Source organism: Prunus avium, chromosome 5 (assembly GCF_965620075.1).
Source record: "Prunus avium chromosome 5, drPruAviu1.hap1.1, whole genome shotgun sequence".
NCBI lineage: Eukaryota > Viridiplantae > Streptophyta > Magnoliopsida > Rosales > Rosaceae > Prunus > Prunus avium.
Window position 1 is genome coordinate 17,244,387 of NC_142288.1, and position 21,272 is coordinate 17,265,658.

The 21,272-nt window shown below is 37.9% G+C and overlaps 3 protein-coding genes and 2 pseudogenes across 15 annotated transcripts; 2 read left to right on the forward strand and 3 right to left on the reverse strand.

Moving 5' to 3' along the window:
• Positions 1 to 93: 93 nt before the first annotated feature.
• Positions 94 to 2,740, forward strand: LOC110766148 (cytochrome P450 CYP749A22-like). 3 transcript variants are annotated; one of them, XM_088253913.1, is made up of 6 exons: positions 94 to 230; positions 489 to 707; positions 908 to 1,134; positions 1,325 to 1,557; positions 1,628 to 2,006; positions 2,088 to 2,740. In XM_088253913.1, the coding sequence occupies exons 2-6, from the start codon at positions 545 to 547 to the stop codon at positions 2,517 to 2,519; spliced, it is 1,434 nt and encodes a 477-aa protein (XP_088110039.1). In that variant the 5' UTR covers positions 94 to 230; positions 489 to 544; the 3' UTR covers positions 2,520 to 2,740. The 3 variants fall into 3 exon arrangements, with proteins under 3 accessions (XP_088110039.1, XP_021825113.1, XP_021825112.1); XM_021969421.2 differs by lacking the exon at positions 94 to 230 and having other exon boundaries at positions 347 to 707; positions 1,631 to 2,006; XM_021969420.2 differs by lacking the exon at positions 94 to 230 and having other exon boundaries at positions 348 to 707.
• Positions 1,990 to 14,715, reverse strand: LOC110766150 (eukaryotic translation initiation factor 3 subunit B-like). 8 transcript variants are annotated; one of them, XR_002528109.2, is made up of 5 exons: positions 14,472 to 14,714; positions 14,122 to 14,362; positions 13,204 to 13,347; positions 9,166 to 9,323; positions 1,990 to 3,178 (listed from the first exon to the last, which is right to left on the reverse strand). XR_002528109.2 is itself a non-coding variant. In XM_021969424.2 (4 exons), the coding sequence occupies exons 1-4, from the start codon at positions 14,612 to 14,614 to the stop codon at positions 3,071 to 3,073; spliced, it is 636 nt and encodes a 211-aa protein (XP_021825116.1). In that variant the 5' UTR covers positions 14,615 to 14,714; the 3' UTR covers positions 1,990 to 3,070. The 8 variants fall into 8 exon arrangements, 6 of the variants coding, with proteins under 6 accessions (XP_021825116.1, XP_021825118.1, XP_021825115.1 ...); XR_002528110.2 differs by lacking the exon at positions 1,990 to 3,178 and adding an exon at positions 6,633 to 6,836; XM_021969424.2 differs by lacking the exon at positions 9,166 to 9,323.
• On the forward strand, positions 4,495 to 6,837 carry LOC110766151 (cytochrome P450 CYP749A22-like; annotated as a pseudogene). Its single transcript, XR_015836128.1, has 5 exons — positions 4,495 to 4,963; positions 5,130 to 5,356; positions 5,553 to 5,765; positions 5,836 to 6,214; positions 6,296 to 6,837. The product of XR_015836128.1 is annotated as a cytochrome P450 CYP749A22-like (transcript).
• On the reverse strand, positions 9,794 to 11,158 carry LOC110766149 (general transcription and DNA repair factor IIH subunit TFB1-3 pseudogene; annotated as a pseudogene).
• A 1,179-nt stretch (positions 14,716 to 15,894) lies between the features above and the next one.
• On the reverse strand, positions 15,895 to 18,799 carry LOC110766169 (Vacuolar protein sorting 55 (VPS55) family protein). Of its 3 annotated transcripts, none has more exons than XM_021969450.2 (5): positions 18,569 to 18,799; positions 17,322 to 17,454; positions 17,158 to 17,197; positions 16,465 to 16,546; positions 15,895 to 16,359 (listed from the first exon to the last, which is right to left on the reverse strand). In XM_021969450.2, the coding sequence occupies exons 2-5, from the start codon at positions 17,418 to 17,420 to the stop codon at positions 16,167 to 16,169; spliced, it is 414 nt and encodes a 137-aa protein (XP_021825142.1). In that variant the 5' UTR covers positions 17,421 to 17,454; positions 18,569 to 18,799; the 3' UTR covers positions 15,895 to 16,166. The 3 variants fall into 3 exon arrangements, with proteins under 3 accessions (XP_021825142.1, XP_088108967.1, XP_088108968.1); XM_088252841.1 differs by lacking the exon at positions 18,569 to 18,799 and adding an exon at positions 18,136 to 18,221; XM_088252842.1 differs by lacking the exon at positions 18,569 to 18,799 and adding an exon at positions 17,564 to 18,071.
• Positions 18,800 to 21,272: the final 2,473 nt, after the last annotated feature.

Sequence of the window (21,272 nt, forward strand, 5' to 3'; positions counted from 1 at the left end):
GTCTTGTGTTCCACAAGATGACAACTATATATGCTAACAGTAACAGTATAATGAACATTGCTTACTTCATCCAAGCTCCCTTGTATACTTACTTAAGAGGTATGTGGAAGATTTCCCATCTCTGTAGATTTGCCATCTCCAGGTTGAAGAGGAAAGCTCATCTCTGTATGCAAGCTTTCACGTGTGGGAGGCAAAGAAACCCACTACAGCAGGTTATCCAGTTTTTTCAGGTGATTTTAGTGATTTTTCTTCACAAATTATTTTCAGCCATTAGATCAAAACTTTTAAATCCAACGGTTGAAAGCTTTGATGTATTGATAATCTAGAGCATATTAGAATTTTCGATAATTTATCAACTAAGAGCAAATCAGAATTCAGAACTCAGAGATAGAGCCAAATTAAGAGAAAAGCAACAAGAAGCATGAGTTGGTTTGGAGACCAAGTAGCCACAGTAACAACCTTTGTGTGTCTTTTCATCGTCTTAGCAGCTTTCTTCAAGATATTTCACAAACTATGGTGGACGCCAACTCAAATACAGAAGCTGATGGCTTTGCAAGGGATCAAAGGCCCTTCTTACAGACTTATCCTTGGAAACACCAAAGAAATCTCCAACATGCAAAAAGAAGCCATGGCAAGACCTAGAAATTTGTCACATGACGTGTTTGCTCTAGTTCAACCTCATTTGCACTCATGGACAAAGATATACGGTAGTGAAATCTATAGCTTTTAACCTGTAGTTTTTAAATCTAAAGTATCACTCAATCTCTTTGTCAAACTTCGAACATGAACTATGCATTCTCCTAAAACCTGACTTGATCAATGGTCCGGATTCATAGTCTGACAAGATAACATTTCTCTTTAGATCTTAAACCATGGATAAATTTGGTCCTCTTTTTTGTAATATTAGGGAAGACTTTTCTTCACTGGGATGGTCCTCAACCTGTTTTGGTCATTACGGATCCTGAGTTGTGCAAGGAGATACTGAATAACAAACATAGAGCTTATCCAAAATCCAACCCGAGAGCCTTTGTGATGAAGCTATTAGGAAATGGTCTTATAACTCGAAAGGAAGGTGAAAAATGGGCGAAATTGCGAAAGCTGGCCAACCACGCTTTCCATGGAGAGAGCTTAAAAGTAAGTTCATAGTAATTACTCGTTATTCTTATAGCGCTAAAGTAATAAAAATTATTCATCAAATGATGTGTCAGCGTGTGCGTCAATATTTATCTATGAATCAATAACACGGTCATTTAGTGAAGATTGGGAAATAATTGAACATAAATCTGCTAATTGCATGATAGTGGTGTTGGTGTTGGTTTACTAGAGTCAGATTCATGCAATGATAGCTAGTGCTGAGACGATGCTAGAAAGGTGGGAAAATCATGAAGGCAAGGAGATTGAGGCGTTTGAAGAATTTAGGTTGTTGACTTCGGATGTAATTTCCAGGACAGCATTTGGAAGCAGCTACTTAGAAGGGAAAGACATTTTTGAGATGCTATTGAAGATATCCACCTTAACATTTAAAACTGCTTTGAAACCCAAATTTCCTGGCCTCAGGTAACTTCCTCTTAACAAAATCTCAAATTTCTGATCTCATGTTTACTTTTTCACTCAATTTATATTGCAGTAGGTTTGTTAAAACCAGCGATGAGATTGAAATGGAGAAGCTTGAGAAAAGAATATGCGAAACCATTATAGAGATTGTTAAGAAAAGAGAAAGGAAGGTAATGCCTGGAGAAGAAGAGAGCTTAGGGAGTGATTTTCTTGGATTACTTTTAAAGGCTTATCATGACACTAATGACAACCAGAGGATTTCGTTGGATGATTTGGTTGACGAATGCAAGACATTTTACTTGGCCGGACATGAAAGCACTGCTACTTTTCTTGCATGGACTGTCTTTCTTCTGGCATTACATACAGATTGGCAAGAGGAAGCAAGAAAAGAGGTCCTACAAGTATTTGGCAAGCAAACTCCAAACCCGAAAGGCATTGCGAAACTAAAAACTGTAAGGAAGTCAAGAACTGAATTAAAGTTTGAACTCCTGATTTGTTTGCTCTCTCTAACTTTGATTTCCATGCATATGCAGATGAGTATGATCATGTACGAGTCCCTGAGGTTATATCCACCCGTTGCTTCGGTCGTTAGAAGAAGAGTTGAAAGGGAAGTTAAACTGGGAAGGCTCATTCTTCCGGCTAACCTTGAATTGCTCATCCCAATTGTAGCATTTCATTATGATTCTGAACTCTGGGGACAAGATGTGCAGCTCTTCAAACCAGAGCGGTTTGCTGAAGGGGTTGTTAAAGCTACAAAGGAGAATATAGCAGCATTCTTACCCTTTGGAATGGGACCTCGGATTTGTGTGGGCTTAGACTTTGCAACCACAGAAGCAAAGATTGCTCTGTCGATGATTTTGCAACGCCATGTCTTCACTCTTTCCCCAGCTTATACTCACTCACCATCTCAATTTCTTACAGTTCGTCCACAACATGGAGTTCAAGTAATGCTACACTCACTCTGAACTGCCCACAAATGTTGCACTTGCTTATGAAGATGGAACCTCAGCTTTCTGTTGTGTTAGGAGTTGCTTCCTGTTCTTGCTTCCTTGCAGACACGAAGACTATAATGAACTGCAGTCAATAACCTTGTCATTTCACTTCATGGTTGTTTTATCTGTAGAATAAGAACTGGATGCTGTGACATTGGAAAAATGCAAATAAAGGGTGCTATTTATATCTATCATTTCTGCCTGACAGATGGGCGTTTTCATTGCTGCACCTTTAAACCGAGAACTTTTGCCATAAATAGATAAATAAATGGCTGGCTTGAAAGCAATTTTATGAGGTTGGTTGAGCAACAAGGGATGAAAAATGTCCGTATATTCGATCGTAAGTAAATCCAGACTGGACTTAATCTTCAAAATTACAGCACTTGAAATTCAATTGATTTCAGCACATGTCTCCTTTCCCATCATTGGCATCTTCATCCCTTTAAATTTTCATGCACATTTCTATTCTTCATACTGTCGTTCCCCTACAAAACCCATCACTCCCATTGATGCAGTGACTTCCCCTAAATCTTGCTCCTTTTGCTGTGGTCTTCTTGGCGTTCTTCTCCAGGTACTTCATCTTCCTCTTTCAAGGGGCTGTGTAAGGATGGTGGCACTGAATACCTTGAGGACTGCAGCATAGATGTAATTCTTTTTTAACAAAAAGGCAAAACGAATTCCAAGATAGTACTGCAAACATAAATGTCTAACAGACTCTGTAATTCTGTTCAGTTATTCCAAAGTCATGCTGACAATGTATGAGACTGTGATGAGACCTTCAGAGTCATTAAGAAACTGAAGAACACTAACCTACACAGTAAGTTTGTATTGCTAAATTTGACACCGCTGGCAGTGAGTTCCACTTAGTTGATGGGACGGTTAAGAGATTATCTATGGTTAAACTCTTCACAACTTACATCGAGAAATGCTTAACACAAAGTGTCAATACATTATAATCATGAAAACTAGTTGAGATTACAAGTAGGAATCATTACTAAAGTTGTATTCTGCCCCTGCAAGCTCAAGGATCACCATTAATCATTCACCACTCACCAACAGCATAACAGGACCATGAAACGCATTTTCTGTGCCATAGCACAACTATAATTGCAATTGCTCCAGTGAGTGTCAGGACACTCTTAACTCTAGTGAAATGGCTGAGTTTTAAGAGGTCCATAATAATGAGAAGCCAAAGAAAACAGTTTGTTATACCAAAAAGCTACCATCTATATCCATAACTCTCTCCTATATTGCGTTCAAGTTCTTCGGTTATACTTCACTGTGTATGCTATTTTCAACTAAATGACTGTAAACGCTCTCAGATACCAAGAAAATTAAAAGAAAAAACTTAGGAAATGAAAAGGAAAAGGGAGCTGATCGACTTCTTTATTGAAGTTTGGTTTTCGTGTTTTTTTTAATACTTAAGTTTGGTTTTTTTTTTTATAAAAAAAAAATCTGAACTGGGCTTATTTTGGGTATTTTTGTGTTTTTTTGTATTTGGCTTCTTTTAAGTTAGTTAGTGTCAGTCATGTAATTTATAGGAAATTCAACACTCATTTTGTATGTAGTAAATTATTTTTGCGTATGTTTCTAAAGTGCATTTCATGTAGGGTTTTTTTTATAATTTCAGCTCATATTTTGGATATATTACTAAAGCTCCCTATTTCTTTTCCATAAGTCGTTTTCTTATTGGCCAGTGAAATAAATGCTCCCACAGTGGTGGTAGTGGTAGTGGTGATATAGGTGGTGTAGAGGTGGAGGTGGAGGTGGAGGTGGCGGGCCATGGTGGTGGGTGGTGGGTGGTGGTCAGTAGCGGATCAACCAGGAAAACGGCATGTAACCTACTCTTATTAATGCCTATCTCATCAACTTCAATAGAATACTGATAGATTTTTTCTATCTACCTTACCACCAAATAGCATATAACATTAATAGGATAGGACTTGAGTTTAACGACGTTTGTTTGAGGTGCAAGCCAGCTTGTTTTATGTTAAAATTATTGATAGAGCTCAGAAGAATTACCTATATAAAATATATTATGTATATCAAACTTAATAATTTATCAACTACGAGCAAATCAATATTCAGAACTCAGAGATAGAGCCAACTTAAGAGAAAAGCAACAAGAAGCATGAGTTGGTTTGGAGACCAAGTAGCCACAGTTACAACCTTTGTGTGTCTTTTCATCGTCTTAGCAGCTTTCTTCAAGATATTTCACAAACTATGGTGGACGCCAACTCAAATACAGAAGCTGATGGCTTTGCAAGGGATCAAGGGCCCTTCTTACAGACTCATCCATGGAAACACCAAAGAAATCTCCAACATGCGAAAAGAAGCCATGGCAAGGCCTAGAAATTTGTCACATGAAGTGTTTGCTCTAGTTCAACCTCATTTGCACTCATGGACAAAGATATATGGTAATGAAATCTTTAGCTTTTAACCTATGGTTTTTAAATCTAAAGTATCACTCAATCTCTTTGTCAAACTGTGAACATGAACCACACATTCTCCTAAAAACTGATTTGATCAATGGTTTAGATCTTAAACCCTGGATAAATTTGGTCCTCTTTTTTGTAATATTAGGGAAGAATTTTCTTCAATGGGATGGTCCTCAACCTGTTTTGGTCATTACGGATCCTGAGTTGTGCAAGGAGATACTGAATAACAAACATAGAGCATATCCAAAATCCAACCCGTCCGCCTTTGTGATGAAGCTATTAGGAGATGGTCTTGTAACTCGAAAGGAAGGTGAAAAATGGGCGAAATTGCGAAAGCTGGCCAACCACGCTTTCCATGGAGAGAGCTTAAAAGTAAGTTCATAGAAATTACTCGTTATTCTTATAGCGCTAAAGTAATAAATATTATTCATCAAATGATGTGTCAGCGTGTGCGTCAATATTTATCTATGAATCAATAACACTATCACGGTCATTTAGTGAAGATTGGGAAATAATTGAACATAAATATGCTAATTGCATGATAGTGGTGTTGGTGTTGGTTTACTAGAGTCAGATTCATGCAATGATAGCTAGTGCTGAGACGATGCTAAGGCAAGGAGATTGAGGTGTTTGAAGAATTTAGGTTGTTGACTTCCGAAGTAATTTCCAGGACAGCATTTGGAAGCAGCTACTTAGAAGGGAAAGACATTTTTGAGATGCTATTGAAGATATCCTCCTTAACATTTAAAACTGCTTTGAAACCCAAGTTTCCTGGCCTCAGGTAACTTCCTCTTAACAAAATCTCAAATTTCTGATCTCATGTTTACTTTTTCACTCAATTTATATTGCAGTAGGTTTGTTAAAACCAGCGATGAGATTGAAATGGAGAAGCTTGAGAAAAGAATACGCGAAACCATTATAGAGATTGTTAAGAAAAGAGAAAGGAAGGTAATGCCTGGAGAAGAAGAGAGCTTAGGGAGTGATTTTCTTCGATTACTTTTAAAGGCTTATCATGACACCAATGACAACCAGAGGATTTCGTTGGACGATTTGGTCGACGAATGCAAGACATTTTACTTGGCTGGACACGAAAGCACTGCTACTTTTCTTGCCTGGACTGTCTTTCTTCTGGCATTACATACAGATTGGCAAGAGGAAGCAAGAAAAGAGGTCCTACAAGTATTTGGCAAGCAAACTCCAAACCCGAAAGGCATTGCGAAACTAAAAACTGTAAGGAAGTCAAGAACTGAATTAAAGTTTGAACTCCTGATTTGTTTGCTCTCTCTAACTTTGATTTCCATGCATATGCAGATGAGTATGATCATGTACGAGTCCCTGAGGTTATATCCACCCGTTGCTTCGGTCATTGGAAGAAGAGTGGAAAGGGAAGTTAAACTGGGAAGGCTCATTCTTCCGGCTAACCTTGAATTGGCCATCCCAATTGCAGCATTTCATTATGATTCTGAACTCTGGGGACAAGATGTGCAGCTCTTCAAACCAGAGCGGTTTGCTGAAGGGGTTGTTAAAGCTACAAAGGAGAATATAGCAGCATTCTTACCCTTTGGAATGGGACCTCGGATTTGTGTGGGCTTAGACTTTGCAACCACAGAAGCAAAGATTGCTCTGTCGATGATTTTGCAACGCCATGTCTTCACTCTTTCCCCAGCTTATACTCACTCACCATCTCAATTTCTTACAGTTCGTCCACAACATGGAGTTCAAGTAATGCTACACTCACTCTGAACTGCCCACAAATGTTGCACTTGCTTATGAAGATGGAACCTCAGCTTTCTGTTGTGTTAGGAGTTGCTTCCTGTTCTTGCTTCCTTGCAGACACGAAGACTATAATGAACTGCAGTCAATAACCTTGTCATTTCACTTCATGGTTGTTTTAAATCTATTTAAATCTAGGGTGCTATTTAAATAAAGGGTGCTATTTAAATCTAGAATAAGAACTGGATGCTGTAAATTGAAAAAATGCAAATAAAGGGTGCTATTTAAATCTATCATTTCTGCCTGCCAGATGGGCGTTTTCATTGCAGCACCTTTAAACCGGTAACTTTTGCTGTAAATAGATAAATAAATGGCAGGCTTGAAAACAATTTTATGAGGTTGGTTGAGCAGCATGGGATGAAAATTTTCCTTATATTCGCTCGTAAGTAAATCTAGACCGGACTTAATCTTCAAAATTACAGCACTTGAAATTCAATTGATTTCAGCACACATCTCTCCTCCCTTTATTGGCATCTTCATCCCTTTAAATTTCCATGCACATTTCTATTCTTCATACTATCCTTCCCCTCCAAAACCCATAACTCCCATTGATGCAGTGACTTCCCCTAAATCTTGCTCCTTTTGCTGTCCCAATTCTCGGTCTTGGTCTTCTTGGCATTCTTCTCCAGGTACTTCATCTTCCTCTTTCAAGGGACTGAGTAAGGATGGTGGCCCTTGTTGGAAATTTTGGCTCACATTAAGATTCTCTAGCTAACTCCATGTGCCTCCAAAGACTTTTATGGGTTCTAGGAAGTCTAGCAACGTGCTGGAGAAGCTGGAACACCATTTAATGATGTTTGTTGACTTGTACCAAAGGCTTTTCTAGAGAGGGTGGCTAAAGGGTGCATGCATTAATGGCTTGCTTTTGACTTGCCTAACCTATGGTTTAGGTGGGTGGCAGAAGGTGGAGTTGAGAACGTGCAGGAGTAATTGCAGCCCTCTACTAAGTCCAAAGGCATGTCTATAAAGAAGAGGATGCAAGGCAGCAGAAGGTGTGGTTTTCATTCACAAAGGGGTGTGGTTAAGTTCACCAAGGGTGGGTGAAAATCATCAAGGGAGGAAGAGAGTGCAATCAGCTCAAGTAAAGAGCAAAGTGTTGGAGTCTTGTAAGTCTAGACACCAAAGGAGGGGAAACACCAAGTGTGAGAAAGTGTTCACAAGTGCATCAAAGTGTTGAGCAAGGGGTGAGAGAGAAAAGAGAACTTGGGGAGGGAATAGAGTTCTAAGGGGGTTTCTTTGTAAACCAAAGCTGTAACTTATTCTTTCATTAGTGAATTTCTCAAGGGGATCACCAAGAGGATGTAGGCAATTGCTGAACCTCTATAAATTCTTGTGTCATTTTGTGCTTGGTTGTTTTCTACAGAAGGTGTGTGTGTGATTCATCCATCACTGCAGCATAGATGTAATCTTTTTTTAACAAAAAGGCAAAACGAATTCCAAGATAGTACTGCAAACATAAATGTCTAACAGACTCTGTAATGCTATTCAGTTATTCCAAAGTCATGTTGACAATGTATGAGACTGTGATGAGACCTTCAGAGTCATTAAGAAACTGAAGAACACTAACCTACACAATAAGTTTGTATTGCTAAATTTGACATCGCTGGCAGTGAGTTCCACTTAGTTGATGGGACGGTTAAGAGATTATCTATGGTTAAACTCTTCTCAACTTACATCGAGAAATGCTTAACACAAAGTGTCAATACACTATAATCATGAAAACTAGTTGAGATTACAAGTAGGAATCATTACTAAAGTTGTATTCTGCCCCTGCAAGCTCAAGGATCACCATTAATCATTCACCACTCACCAATAGCATAACAGGACCATGAAACGCATTTTCTGTGCCATAGCACAACTATAATTGCAATTGCTCCAGTAAGTGTCAGGACACTCTGACTCTAGTGAAATGGCTGAGTTTTAAGAGGTCCTTAATAATGAGAAGCCAAAGAAAACAGTTTGTTATACCAAAAAGCTACCATCTATATCCATAACTCTCTCCGATATTGTGTTCAAGTTCTTCGGTTATACTTCTCAGATACCAAGAAAATTAAAGAAAAAACTTAGGAAATGAAAAGGAAGCTGATTGACTTCTTTATTGAAGTTTAAAAAACACATTTTTACATGTAAATATAGAATGGTTAGCTATCGTGGCAACTCAATCGCTCATAGCATCTGGCTTCTCTTCTTTAGTTAAAATTTCTTCATATATGGTATACAATATCTCAATATGTCATAGAAGTAGGCAGACTTGGGTATTGAAAAATATTAATATAAATAATTAGGAAACATGTTACTTGCTATATTCATATAGAAAAGTGGAGTTGATAGGCAAAACTACAAGTATAAGAAAATTATAAAATCAATAAAACGATAGTTGATAGGCAAAGAGAGGTTAAAAAAATTACCACACAAGCAGATGGATTAGGTTTGCTTGGTTGAGAGATGCTTGATTCTTGTTTAGTGGTCCTACCCCTGATAGTTTGCTTGGTTGGTGTAGATATGCAATTCATATTTCCAGAAGAAAAGCTTTAAGGAGGCTGCTAACACATGTTTCCATCATCACCTGGAAGTTGTGGAAATTGTAGGGTATCGTGGTCATCAAAGTGTTGTCAAAATCGTCATGTTCTTGATAAAGACTGCTGTTTCTCTTAAGAAAATTGTGATAAATACTGTCCGACAATTATTTCGTGGTGAATCAGTGGATGAGAGTGATGAAGAGGTGGAGGAAGAGGATGCAAGACAGCAACCTTTGCATGTGCTTAAACGGGAAGTGCATGCTGCTATAAGTTTTGAATGCCTCTAGTTAATACTACTTTTACTTTCTGTTTGGCAAATATATCGTACGTGATGTCCATGTCATTGGTTTTGGATACACCAATCATCCCTTTGTGGTATGTTGATTGTACAGCTAAGAGGTGTTCATGGTTTTTGGACCTGAACACCCTCAAGAATCTAGGTAAGAGAAAGATGGATTTTTCTTTCTTTTTTGTTGGAAAACACACCTTATTGACAGAAATGGAATAGACAGGGTAATTAACACTAAAATGGTGTTGTATTAAAAATCGTAAGAGCAATTTCTGGTGCAACTGTGGCATTTCCCAATCCAATGCTCTTGATTTTAGATATAGACTGCCTCAAGGAGCCGTATGCTTCCTCAGCTTTAACTGCATTATTAGCTTGTGGCGTGTCAAAGTAGTCTCCGGGATCCTTCATGCATAATAGTGGAGCAACATGAAGATGGTGAGGTTCTTGAAGATCCTCCATCTCAGTGGTCCGAGCAATCCTACCAAATCTCTCCTGCACACCACTCTCATCAACTTCGATGATGCCTCTTCCTTGAAGAACAACAGCACCTTGCCGGTTAAGGTCTTGTGATAAAGTCCTTCTCCTGCTGTACACCTCATCCCGAAAGAATATCCCATGATCTGGAAGGTGCGTATAATCATCTCCTTGGTCAGCTTCCATGTCCAAAGTTGGATCAACCCGTCGAAGCTTTCGACGAGCTTCCCTCGCCAATACCTCATCCTCCTTCAAAAACATTGCCAGTTCCTCATCATCGGCGGCTTCTGCTTCAGCTGCAGCAGCAGTACCTGTGCTTCGGAGGTATTCAGCTCGGAAATACTTTGTCCAGAAGTTTTTTTCCGTAGTCTTACCAGGAACCAGAGCAAGAAATGCCTGCTGAACAGCTGGTTTCAGGGCAAAAATCTGATACTTAATCTCTGCAGTCAAACTAAAAGTAACCTTGTTCGTTCGGCCATCCATCACGGGTTTGGTGTCCATTATCATTGAGTTTCTGAAACCAACCTGTTGCTTTGGCTTTGGACGGCTATCTACATCACCAAACTTGTTCCTAGCTGCCCAGAACTCAGCTTCTGTTAAGACACCACTCATTACATACTGCATATGAAGTTTGTGCAATTCACTGCTTTCTTGTAATAGCTTCATACGGTGCATTATTTCTGCTGCACAGATTTGTTCATCAGAAGAACAAGTAGGTATTGCAGCTTCTCCACGCTTAGCAAGCGCATTGGCTGCAAACTCTCGGCATACATGAAGATCACGAAAACTTGCAAACTCAAAGATGTAAGTTTTGTCCTTCTCACTGAGACGAAGCCAAGGTGGTCTATCTCCTCCCTCCTTAGTGTTTTTGAGACGTGTAATTTGTTTAAACTCCAAATCGAGCGCCGGTTTCGCGGCGGTGGACGCGTGAACATTTGGGCAGAACACAAACTTGTTCTCCGTCATAGTTAAAACCCCAAGAGTCCCAGGATCTCTCACTGTAGCCTTGTAATTAGCACGCTTCACCAGTTGCATACACCAAGACATCTTCAGAGGAGTTTAGGGTATTTGATTTTGAGTAAATGATGTGCGGGTGAGATGTGCTTTTATAGACGGACAGACCGAGGGAGGAAACCTTATTTATTTGGTTTTCCCACTCCAAGTAGGATTACTCGAATTATTTCCTATTCCTAGTAGGACTATTCGAATGTTTTATTTGTTGTTTTACTCTTTTACCCTTTTGGCCTTCTGCGTTTTTGAATCTTTTTGAATTGGAGAACCGAGGCCCCCCAATTCCTAAACGCGTACTAGAAAAAGGACAAAATTTCTGAAAGCGTGTACGAGAAAAGACAAAATTTCTGATCTCATGTTTGGTTTTTCACTCAATTTATATTGCAGTAGGTTTGTTAAAACCAGCGATGAGATTGAAATGGGGAAGCTTAGAGAGTGTTAAGAAAAGAGAAAAGAAGGCAATGCCTGGAGAAGAAGAGAGCTTAGGGAGTGATTTTCTTGGATTACTTTTACAGGCTCATCATGACACCAATGACAACCAGACGATTTCGTTGGATGATTTGGTCGACGAATGCAAGACATTTTGCTATAAAAGGATAATAAATGGCAGACGAAAGCAATTCTATGAGGTTGGTTGAGCAACATGGGATGAAAAATTTCCGTATATTCACTCGTAAGTAAATCCAGACCGGACTTTATCTTCAAAATTACAGCACTTGAAATTCAATTGATTTCAGCAGGTCTCCCTCCCCCTCATTGGAATCTTCATCCCTTTAAATTTTCATGCGCATTTCCATACTTCATTCTATCATTCCCCTCCAAAACCCATCCCTCCCATTGATGCAGTGACTTCCCCTAAATCTTGCTCCTTTGGCTGTCCCAGTTCTCTGCCTTGGTCTTCTTCATCTTCCTCTTTCAGGGGACTGAGTAAGGATGGTGGCCCTGAATACCTTGAGGACTGCATCATAGATTTAATCTTCTTTTTTTTAACAAAAAGGAAAAACGAATACCAAGATAGTACTGTGAACGAAAATTTTCTATCAGATTCTGTAACGCTGTTCAGTCATCCCAAAGTCATGCTAAAAATGAGCGTCCAATGATGCAACAGATACATTACTAACTATATAGGAAAAGCCTTGTTATTGTTCCAGTTTGTGATTGCCAGAGCCGAAGAAAATAAGACGAATAAAGTATTTTGTGGTCCAACCCCTTAAAGATTGAAAACACAACATGATAATGCTTGTACGAGACTGTCATGACTCTAAGAAACTGAAGAACAATAACCTACGCAATAAGTTTGCATTGCTAAATGTGACACCGCTAGCAGTGAGTTCCACCATTAAGAAATGCTTTTTCCATTACAGTTTAAACCACAGAGCGCCAAGACACTAATCATGAAAACTAGTTGAGATTACAAGTAGTAATCATTACTAAAGTTTCATGCTGCCCCTGCAAGCTCAAGGATCACCATTAATCATTCACCACTCATCAATGGCATAACAGGATTGTGAGACGCATTAGCTGTGCCATGGTACAGGCATAGTCTGCAAGTGCACCATGATGTACTTCTGTATAGCACAAGTGAGCAGCATGCTCATGATGTAGGACACTTAAGACTCTAGTGAAATGGCTGAGTTGTAAGTGGTCTTTAATAATGAGAAGCCAAAGAAAACAGTTTGTTATACCAAAAAGCTACCATTTCTATCCATAAGCTCTGTCCTATATAGCGTTCAAATTCTTCAGTTATACTTCACCGTATATGCTATTCTCAACTAAATGACTATAAATGCTCTGAGATACCAAGAAAATTAAAGAAAAATTTAATGAAAAGGAAAAGGAAGCTGATTTGACTTCTTTATTGAAGTTAACAAAACACATTTTATATGTAAATATAGAGTGGTTAGCTATCATGGCAACAAATTTAAAATGAAAATTGTCTATTCAATGACTCATAGCATCTGGGTTCTCTCTTCTTTAGTTACAATTTATCCATATGAGGTATACAATATCTCAATGTGCCATGTGCAATAGAAGTAGGCAGACTTCGGTTTTGAATATAGAAAAGTGGAGTTGATAGACAAGACTACAAGCATAAGAAAATATAAAATCAATAAAACGATAGTTGATAGGCAAAGAGAGGTTAGAAAAATTACCAAACAAGCGGATGGATTAGTTTCTGGTGTTGTCCCCACATCAGTGATATCAATGAACCTGTCCAAGTCATCATACAGGGTTACTGACAGCGCTTGTGTGTTGAAGTTGTATCCATCTCTCTTGACCCTAGCAAGTTCAGCTTCCTACAAGGGCAAGCATGAGAATATGAGAGGGCAAAGAAATGCATGGATGCATGCATGAGGTTACAATTACACAACAATTAGTCCACACCTTGTAATAAAAAGACGCTATTAGGCATATTGAGTGTGCATGTTTCCATCTATTAAACACATTTTCGTTTTAAACCTGTAACACTGGAAGAAAGGAGATCAAACTGTCTGTTGATGTGAAACACCGAGATCTTATTGATATGCTATAAATCAAAAGCACAGTGCATAGTGGACAAGCTGCTTACTGGAAGTCTGGAATGCATACAAGATATCTAACCAAAACAGCATGCAATGTCCAAATAATAGAGAATTCAAGACCCCAGATGAATGAGCAAAACTAGAATTTGACAGTCTGAGGAAATTGAAGACCACAAATAAGCCTAAAAACGAACTCTATCCCACAGGCCTTCCACTTCCTCCCCTTAACATTTTCAAAATAAAGTCCTCTTGTTTCGTTCCATCCATGCTTGGAGGAGCAAAGCAATAACATTGAACAGCATAATAAATCTTTCCCATTCTTTGTCTAGTGGAAAAATGGAGTTTCTATCAAGTATCCAATGTTCAATTTTAGTTTTACCCTCATTTCAAAATTATTAACTCACAATCTAATAGCCATGATTGTGAATTTGTGAGTGGTACCAAACTATGTTCACTCATTTGTTGATGATACATTAAACAAAACATTAATTGACAATGAACAAACCCAAGAAAAATACATAAATTAACACAGAACGAAATTAAGGGTACCTGACGAGAACTGAACTCTAGAAAACAACGACCCAAGGTTTTCTGGTTCAGGGGATTAAGAGGCATCGAAAACCCATCTTCTTTAATAACACCAACTTCACTAAACACTCGTCGGATTTCGCTTTCGAGCTGCTGGGCCATCTCCGCCTTCACAATCGAAACGTTATCAACGACGATCACATTTCCGAACCCAATATTGAAAAGCAAACCGTCGTCGTCGTAGAACACTTCTTGGGCATCACTGTGAATCATAAACAAAACAAGAAAACATCATCAGTTGAATCAGAGTTTCGGGTTTTGAGGGTCGAAATCGCACAGTGGGTAAAGAAAAAGGAGTCTTTGGATTGTACCCAAAATTGTTCTCAGTATTATTATTATATAAGTCTTGGTTAGGAGGTGGAGCTGCAGAGTTGAAGTGGAGGGAGGAGAGTTGGAGACGGAGCTCCTCGGCCTTGGCCTGGATGTCTTCCATGGGGGCGGTGTCGATTGTCATGCTTCTTACTGAGAAGCAGAGCTCTTTATTTCTTTCTATTGTCACGCGTGCGCGGTTGATGCGTTGCAAGACCCTGTGCGAATTTTATGAAAGGGGAATAAAACTGAGAAAAATATTCTAGTAAGGTTTTGAGAAGCGTGATAATTATCATAGTATTATTAGTTGGATGGTAAAATAATGCTATCTCTGTTGCATTTAAGTTTTTTATTTTGGGTCAAATTGTTGCATATAAGTTTTTCTTGTGCGACTAGCAGAAAAAAGGGGATGACACTGTTTTAGTCGGGTGTCACGCTATAACAAGTATAAAAGTTATCACTTATGGCAAGTCAAGTGTTTCTCGTGCGACTAATGCTAATATTGCTCATTTGTTATTATTGCTTTGATTTGATACAAATTAATGATTTTGTTTGATTTAGTTAAGTACCATTGTTGTTTAAGTGTTTTGCTCAAATTTTATTTTGGTCTTTTGAACTTGATCCCTTTCGTTTAATTTTATGCAAATCTACTCTGAGCCTTTACATGTGACACATGCATGTTAATGTCTAAATTATATGAAAATAACTAAAATAGTTAACAAATTGCAATGTATAAACTAAATTGGTCAAATTGAAAACACAAGGACCAAATTGAATGTATTGTGCAAAGAATGGATAAAAAAGTTATTTAAATCATAAAATATTTTTATAAGAGCAGTTAAGGGGTATCAAACGTTATAACTCTTAGAACATTAAAAAGAGACATGTCACTAGACAGAGTGTTAGTTAAGAAACCCTAAATTAAGGTTGAAGATCCTTAAGAAATGATACTTAGAATGTGATGACCACACCAACATCTGCACTACAAAAACCATGGACTAGACTATTTCAATTAAATTGGACTAGTGTCTTTTGAATATTTTTTTTTAGTACAAGCAATTAGGGGAGGTAAGTTTACACAAATATTCATTGGGTGTTTGAAGTTTTGAACCTCTGCCCACATAAGTGGAGATGGAAGAGCTCAACCAACTGAGCTATACTCCACTAGTAGTCTTGAAAACTTACAAAAGCTACAACTGAATTTTTAAATTTGACAACATTAACATATTAATATTATGTCTTACAAGTCTCATCTAGACCCCCTATATTATTCTATTGCCCAGCAAGATACTTTTTCTTTAGGAAACCCCAGAAATTGACCCCCCTTAAAAAAAAAAAAAAAATTAATTAGGGTATAACCTCTTCCAATTAGTATAGGAAGGTTGACATCAATCTCAAGCAAGAATGCCCAAATTCACACCAGAATTCGACATCAAGGCAGGCTACTTCATACTCAATTCAATTTTCACATCAGAGTTTTCTATAATGAGATGTTAAAACATATTTGATACAACACCAAACTCAATTACAGGGATAAAGAATAACACTCAACAGGGAGAAAAAAAAAAAAAAGGTTTTCTGGATATATAATAACAAGCTGATATTGAAGGTAACCCTCACCAAGAAATGAAAACATCCTGTGGGCAAATACAACACATCTTTACAGAAATCTGGCAGGACTCCAGGAGAGCCGTATCTCAGATCGCACTGTAGCTGTCTTCATCACTCGTCCGAATGTAACACATGATTGCCAGTACAAATACGAAAAAGGATGCGAGCTCCATTGCCATGGCTCCCCAACCAATAACACCAGCATGCTTTAAGATAGCAGGTATTGCAATGCTGCCAATAGCTGAAGCTCCAGTCAGGAACTTGGTTGCATTAACCCATCTGTTTCATCATTGTTAGGAAGCAAGTAAGAAGCTGAGAAATGTTGAAGGAGATTTAGATGAAAACAATGGATATTACAGTAAGTTCAAAGGGCGGAATACAAACCCATTATCAGATTCTGAAATTACAGAAGAATCAGATCCCACAAAGAACAGCAATGGCATGGGAAGAAGCACATACATTATTACTGCAAGAGAACAAAGTGATGACTAAACCATTAGCATGCAAGTCGTCATGCAAATCATTGAAAACCTACATAAAGGGAATTCTCAATGGGGAACTAAGGTTCTTAAAATATGTTTTTATTTTCCTCAACCTGTGTCTGGACATGTTGTTGCTAGATGTCAGTCAACATCTAGCCCTATCACTATCCTTTTACCACCTGATATAATGCTCTAAAGCTCCTGTTTCCAGTCAGGTCAAGACAAATATGAAGAAAAAAAAAGTTCTGAAACAATGAAGCAAAGAGATGAGAAACTTTGCCAAAAGAATGTATTCAGATCTATTTTATTCATTTGAGTTCTGGGATAATTCAAGGAAAACAAAAAGTGGATAAAAGGGAAGAGAATATGAGTACCCTTAAAGATGGTTTCTTAAAGAAGCTAGAGAATCCAAAAATTGAAATCTTTTATAGTATTGACGTACTTATCATTTCACAAATACATTAATATGTAAGCATCACATAACAGCTTATTTGGCCAAAAGAAAAGGCATCATATAGCAAGTTTACGAAGAAAAACAACAATTTTAAATTTGAAAAAAAGTAATAAAGTAAAGACCCAAAAGTTCAGTATGTACCAGTAAGCATCGGCCACCAATTATTGTACAAAGCACATGCCTGCCGCAAAACATGTGATAGATGAGAACACATCGGATGACTATTAACGTTAGAAGAGATAAAAAGCTTACTGATTTACATATGAATTCAGCAAATATAATTGACAAGAATAAACACTACCCACCAAAATTTGCAATACAATCCCTCCAGCGACCAAAATTGCCAATGCAGCAAGTTTCCCGGTATGCAAGCAGGCACGCATATAGCCTGGTAAGTCTGCCATCGAGTACTTACCTCACCTCATAGATGGGGAACAACTGAAATTATGATGTGAAAAAAATGAATATATGGAAAGCATAAACTCAGCAAAAACTGACAAAAACAAATAAAAGAAAGCAAGTACATGAAATATTCTAGCAGTCATACCACAGAATGTATGTGGTCAACCCAATGATTGAAACAACGGAAGGATGACGATGATTTTTTGGGTAAATTGATGATCTCCCTTCCTTTCACTCAAGTATTGTAAATATTCTAAACCAACACTTGTATGCCCATTCCATAGATCAATCTCCGAAGGTTAGTCCCTAAGCATAGAGTAAACTACTGAACCACTCCAATCATTCTCTCATGGCATGTACATGTATGTGCGGTTTTGTTCTTTCTCTTGCTTGTTGATTTATTCCACAACAATCATGCCTTATGACTTCTCCAGTAATTAAAAAAAGTGTTTTACAGTTGAAAAATCATCACAAAATCTACAATACAGATTAACTGTTCCACAGAGTCCTACGGTTAACAGGTGCATTCATTGCCCATCTCCTACATACATATACATACATATAGAGTTCATTTCTCAATGCAAGATGCTCCTAACGTTACCCGGATATACAAATATACGTAGCTCTAGTCTAATACGTAGCTAAGGTACTAAAAAACATAACAGCCTTTAAATTGGAAATGGAGCTGAGATGCAACTCCTATTTCTTTAAACAAACCTGACCCACTTGGGAACAATGTCATGTAGAAATATTCATATAGTTACTCAATCACAAAAGCACAATCATTCTCAGTACTTCTGTGGCACAAAGAAATGAAATCAATTCCAATTAGCAAAGGGTCTGCAAAATAGGATCACAGCTGCAACCCTTCAAATGAAATACAAAAAGAGGTGAATTCTGAGCATAAAATCAAATGCATGGCGATGAAACAGATGAACTTCAGAGTTTTTTTTACATAAATCATTTGTGAATTACAATAACCCATCAAACAAATCACAATCACCTGAATTTTACATCGAAAAATTCGACTAACATTGCTTAAACAGACGAATTATACACTCTAAGAACCTAAATTAACTACGCTCCAAAACGAAGATGATTAAAAATGTATGAAAAACTTGAGTGGTGCAAAATGTAGAGGAAGGCTTACCAGAGGCGAATCGGAGGTGAGAGCCAGAAACGTTTAGTTTTCCCCGAAACGAAACGCGTAGCGGTGGGGAGTTTGGATCGGGCGCTGCGGTAATTGTTGTATTTCTATATTAACAACAACATGGAAGATGCGAGAAAAGACACTCTCTGCCTTTCACTCTATAGGAGGAGGGAGGGTTTACCGTTACAGCTACGCAGCAAGCAACACAGTGAGTTTGGATTGGGAGAGGTCAGAGCTATCTTCGGTAATTTATAATTTTATTGGTCATTTTAGGGAAAAAAAAGAAAGAAAAAAGAAACTCATTTTCGGTCCAGTAATTTGCCGATTTTAACACTTTCGTCTTCATAGTTTCAATTTTGTCAATTTTATCCTTATAGTTTCCAATTCGAAGCAGGAATCAAAGAAGAGGAGAGAGAAGAAAGCTCGAAGGGTGAAGAATCAACCCGCGAATATTTCTCATACGAAAAATTGCTCAAACAGTCCACTCCACTCAAATTCCTCCTAATTCACCCAGATTTTAACTAAAAGATGCAAATTTTTTGAAAACCCCAAGCTCCAAAATCGCACCTAAAATGAATCGCAAGAGGTTTAGCATGTGTTTTACCGTTAGATGGCTCAAATAGACTGAAATACCCTTCCATGTGGTCAAAGCTTAATGGAATTTGGAGGAATTTTACAAAAATTGAAACGTGTCCTTTAATTGCTCAAAATTGAAAGTACTGAGACCAAATGATAAAATTGGCAAACTACAATGACCAAAAGTTAATTTTTTATCTTGATTTTATTACTAAGTAAAAAATAGAAAATAGAAAAGTAATAAAATAATAAATATCTTTTTTAGTTGTGTGATTTAGATCCAGTGGGTCCCAAGGAAAATGTTTGATTATTTTGAAATGGTGGAGACGACACGAGAGAGAGAGAGAGAGATAAGAAATAGGAGCAGGAGCTAATTAATCAGATTAGTTTTTAGTTGGACATGCATGGTTGCTGGGGTTTGAGTTTGAAGGACTGGTTTAGCGGTCGGTCAAATTAAGAAGCAATTGGTCTAATAATAAGCATCCAAATTGATGAGAGGGACCATTGAGAAAACGCATTAGAAATGACAAAGACAGACTGTAAAAGAGCGACTAAACGACGGTGAAGAAGGGTTTTGTCTTAGGCAGGGGGTCGGTTCTAGGAATTTGGAGGTAAAAAATAAGGGAAAGGGAAAATTGAATTGTAAACCATTACAATCAGTACAAAATACCATCTTTCTTCTTCAAGAAAGCAAAGAGAGACTTTCTTTACTTTCTAAAAAATTTAATATGCTGGTCCATGTAGTACTTTGTCATGTCATGGGTTAACGAATCTCTTGTCGGCTATAGTGACGAAGGGTATGAAATTGTAGTGAAACCAAAGTTCGATGTACAAAAATGACAATAAATGAAATGTTGAAATTCGGTAAACTTCTAGATAGTAAAGTGAAAATTTAGCAAGAATAAAATTTCCCCCCATCGTAGCAAATAACAATTTCTGTTTGGGCCTAATTTCTGCGCGCCGGCCCATCTGGCTATTGGGCTAGATTAACGGCACAGGTTTAGGCTCTATTTTATCAAAATTGGGAACCATCCCAGGACATTTCAAAGGCCCATGCCATTACAAAAGAAGAAAAATGGAATGAAACCAATTAAAAGGTTAACTGCCATTAAATGGTGATTTAATCTGGAAAAAACCATATTTAATTGGTTTAATTCACACCCAACTTCTAGATTATTTTCCTAAGGGTTCAAGATTTGATCTTCACCGTTGATCAATTCAAAATCTGGTCAGCAGATAAAGGGAAGAGTTTTTCTCCTCAATGCCCACGTGATTCCAATGACAAGACGTCAATAGGAAACAGTCATAGGATATTTAGGGGAGTTGGTAGAAAAGGTGAAATAAAAAACAACCCCCCTCTCTCGCCCCAAAAATAACCATTAAATGCTAGAAAAACAGGCTGAGTTTCCTTCCCATGCTTGTGAAGGTCTCATTAGTACAAATTCAATTTTGCAAGGGACGAACAAGAAGTAAGAGAGTTGGTTATCAAGAAAATCATACTGACCATCAGGAAACTGACCCTTGATGTGGGCCTTTTCTTGTTAAAATAACTGCTACCTTTTTTGCTGGAGCAAAAACCTCTCGGCAAAGTACCCTTCAGATATTAAGGAATCATCACCCATGAAGATTTCCTATAAATATAGGAGGATGTGAACTGGATAAAGGACAACAAAAAATCCAATCAAGACAAAAACTCTCAGTCATACTGATAAAGATTAAGCAAGATCACGTGAGCCCAAAAGTCTTCAAACTCTGAAGCAATCAAACTCTTTGGTTTGTAAAAGCCATCCAGCTTCTGACAAAACAAGCAGAACTCGGACTTCATACTTCAGTTCAGTTCAAAGAAGTAGTCCATATCAAAACGAGACTTTTCTCATTACAAGTTTGGTTCAGAGCAGGTGAATCAAGTAGGAGTTCAAGTTTTTCATAATATGAAAATGTCAACAAATTTCCAGAGAAACGTTGATGTCGTAGAATCATCAGAATAGCCCTTAGATGATTCACAGTCAAGCAGAATAGGTACTGAAGTGTAATTCCAGGCCAGCAATTGCCAATCCAGCCACTTTCAATCCAGTTCAGACTGAAGAGATCTCAATTCTGCCCACTCGATAAGCCTCTCCATGGCTAA

What these genes read in the sequence shown, in the direction of transcription:
- LOC110766148 (XM_021969420.2), top strand. Translation starts at nt 422, where the DNA reads ATGAGTTGGTTTGGAGACCAAGTAGCCACAGTAACAACCTTTGTGTGT. An exon ending in TCCATGGAGAGAGCTTAAAA is followed by an intron (nt 1,135 to 1,324) that starts GTAAGTTCATAG and finishes TTGGTTTACTAG; the next exon opens with AGTCAGATTCATGCAATGAT. An exon ending in CCCAAATTTCCTGGCCTCAG is followed by an intron (nt 1,558 to 1,627) that starts GTAACTTCCTCT and finishes TTTATATTGCAG; the next exon opens with TAGGTTTGTTAAAACCAGCG.
- LOC110766150 (XM_088253914.1), bottom strand. Translation starts at nt 14,614, where the DNA reads ATGACAATCGACACCGCCCCCATGGAAGACATCCAGGCCAAGGCCGAG. An exon ending in AATACTGAGAACAATTTTGG is followed by an intron (nt 14,363 to 14,471) that starts GTACAATCCAAA and finishes TATGATTCACAG; the next exon opens with TGATGCCCAAGAAGTGTTCT. An exon ending in TAGAGTTCAGTTCTCGTCAG is followed by an intron (nt 13,348 to 14,121) that starts GTACCCTTAATT and finishes TTGCCCTTGTAG; the next exon opens with GAAGCTGAACTTGCTAGGGT.
- LOC110766169 (XM_021969450.2), bottom strand. Translation starts at nt 17,420, where the DNA reads ATGGCAGACTTACCAGGCTATATGCGTGCCTGCTTGCATACCGGGAAA. An exon ending in GGATTGTATTGCAAATTTTG is followed by an intron (nt 17,198 to 17,321) that starts GTGGGTAGTGTT and finishes GTTTTGCGGCAG; the next exon opens with GCATGTGCTTTGTACAATAA. An exon ending in ATTTCAGAATCTGATAATGG is followed by an intron (nt 16,360 to 16,464) that starts GTTTGTATTCCG and finishes ATGATGAAACAG; the next exon opens with ATGGGTTAATGCAACCAAGT.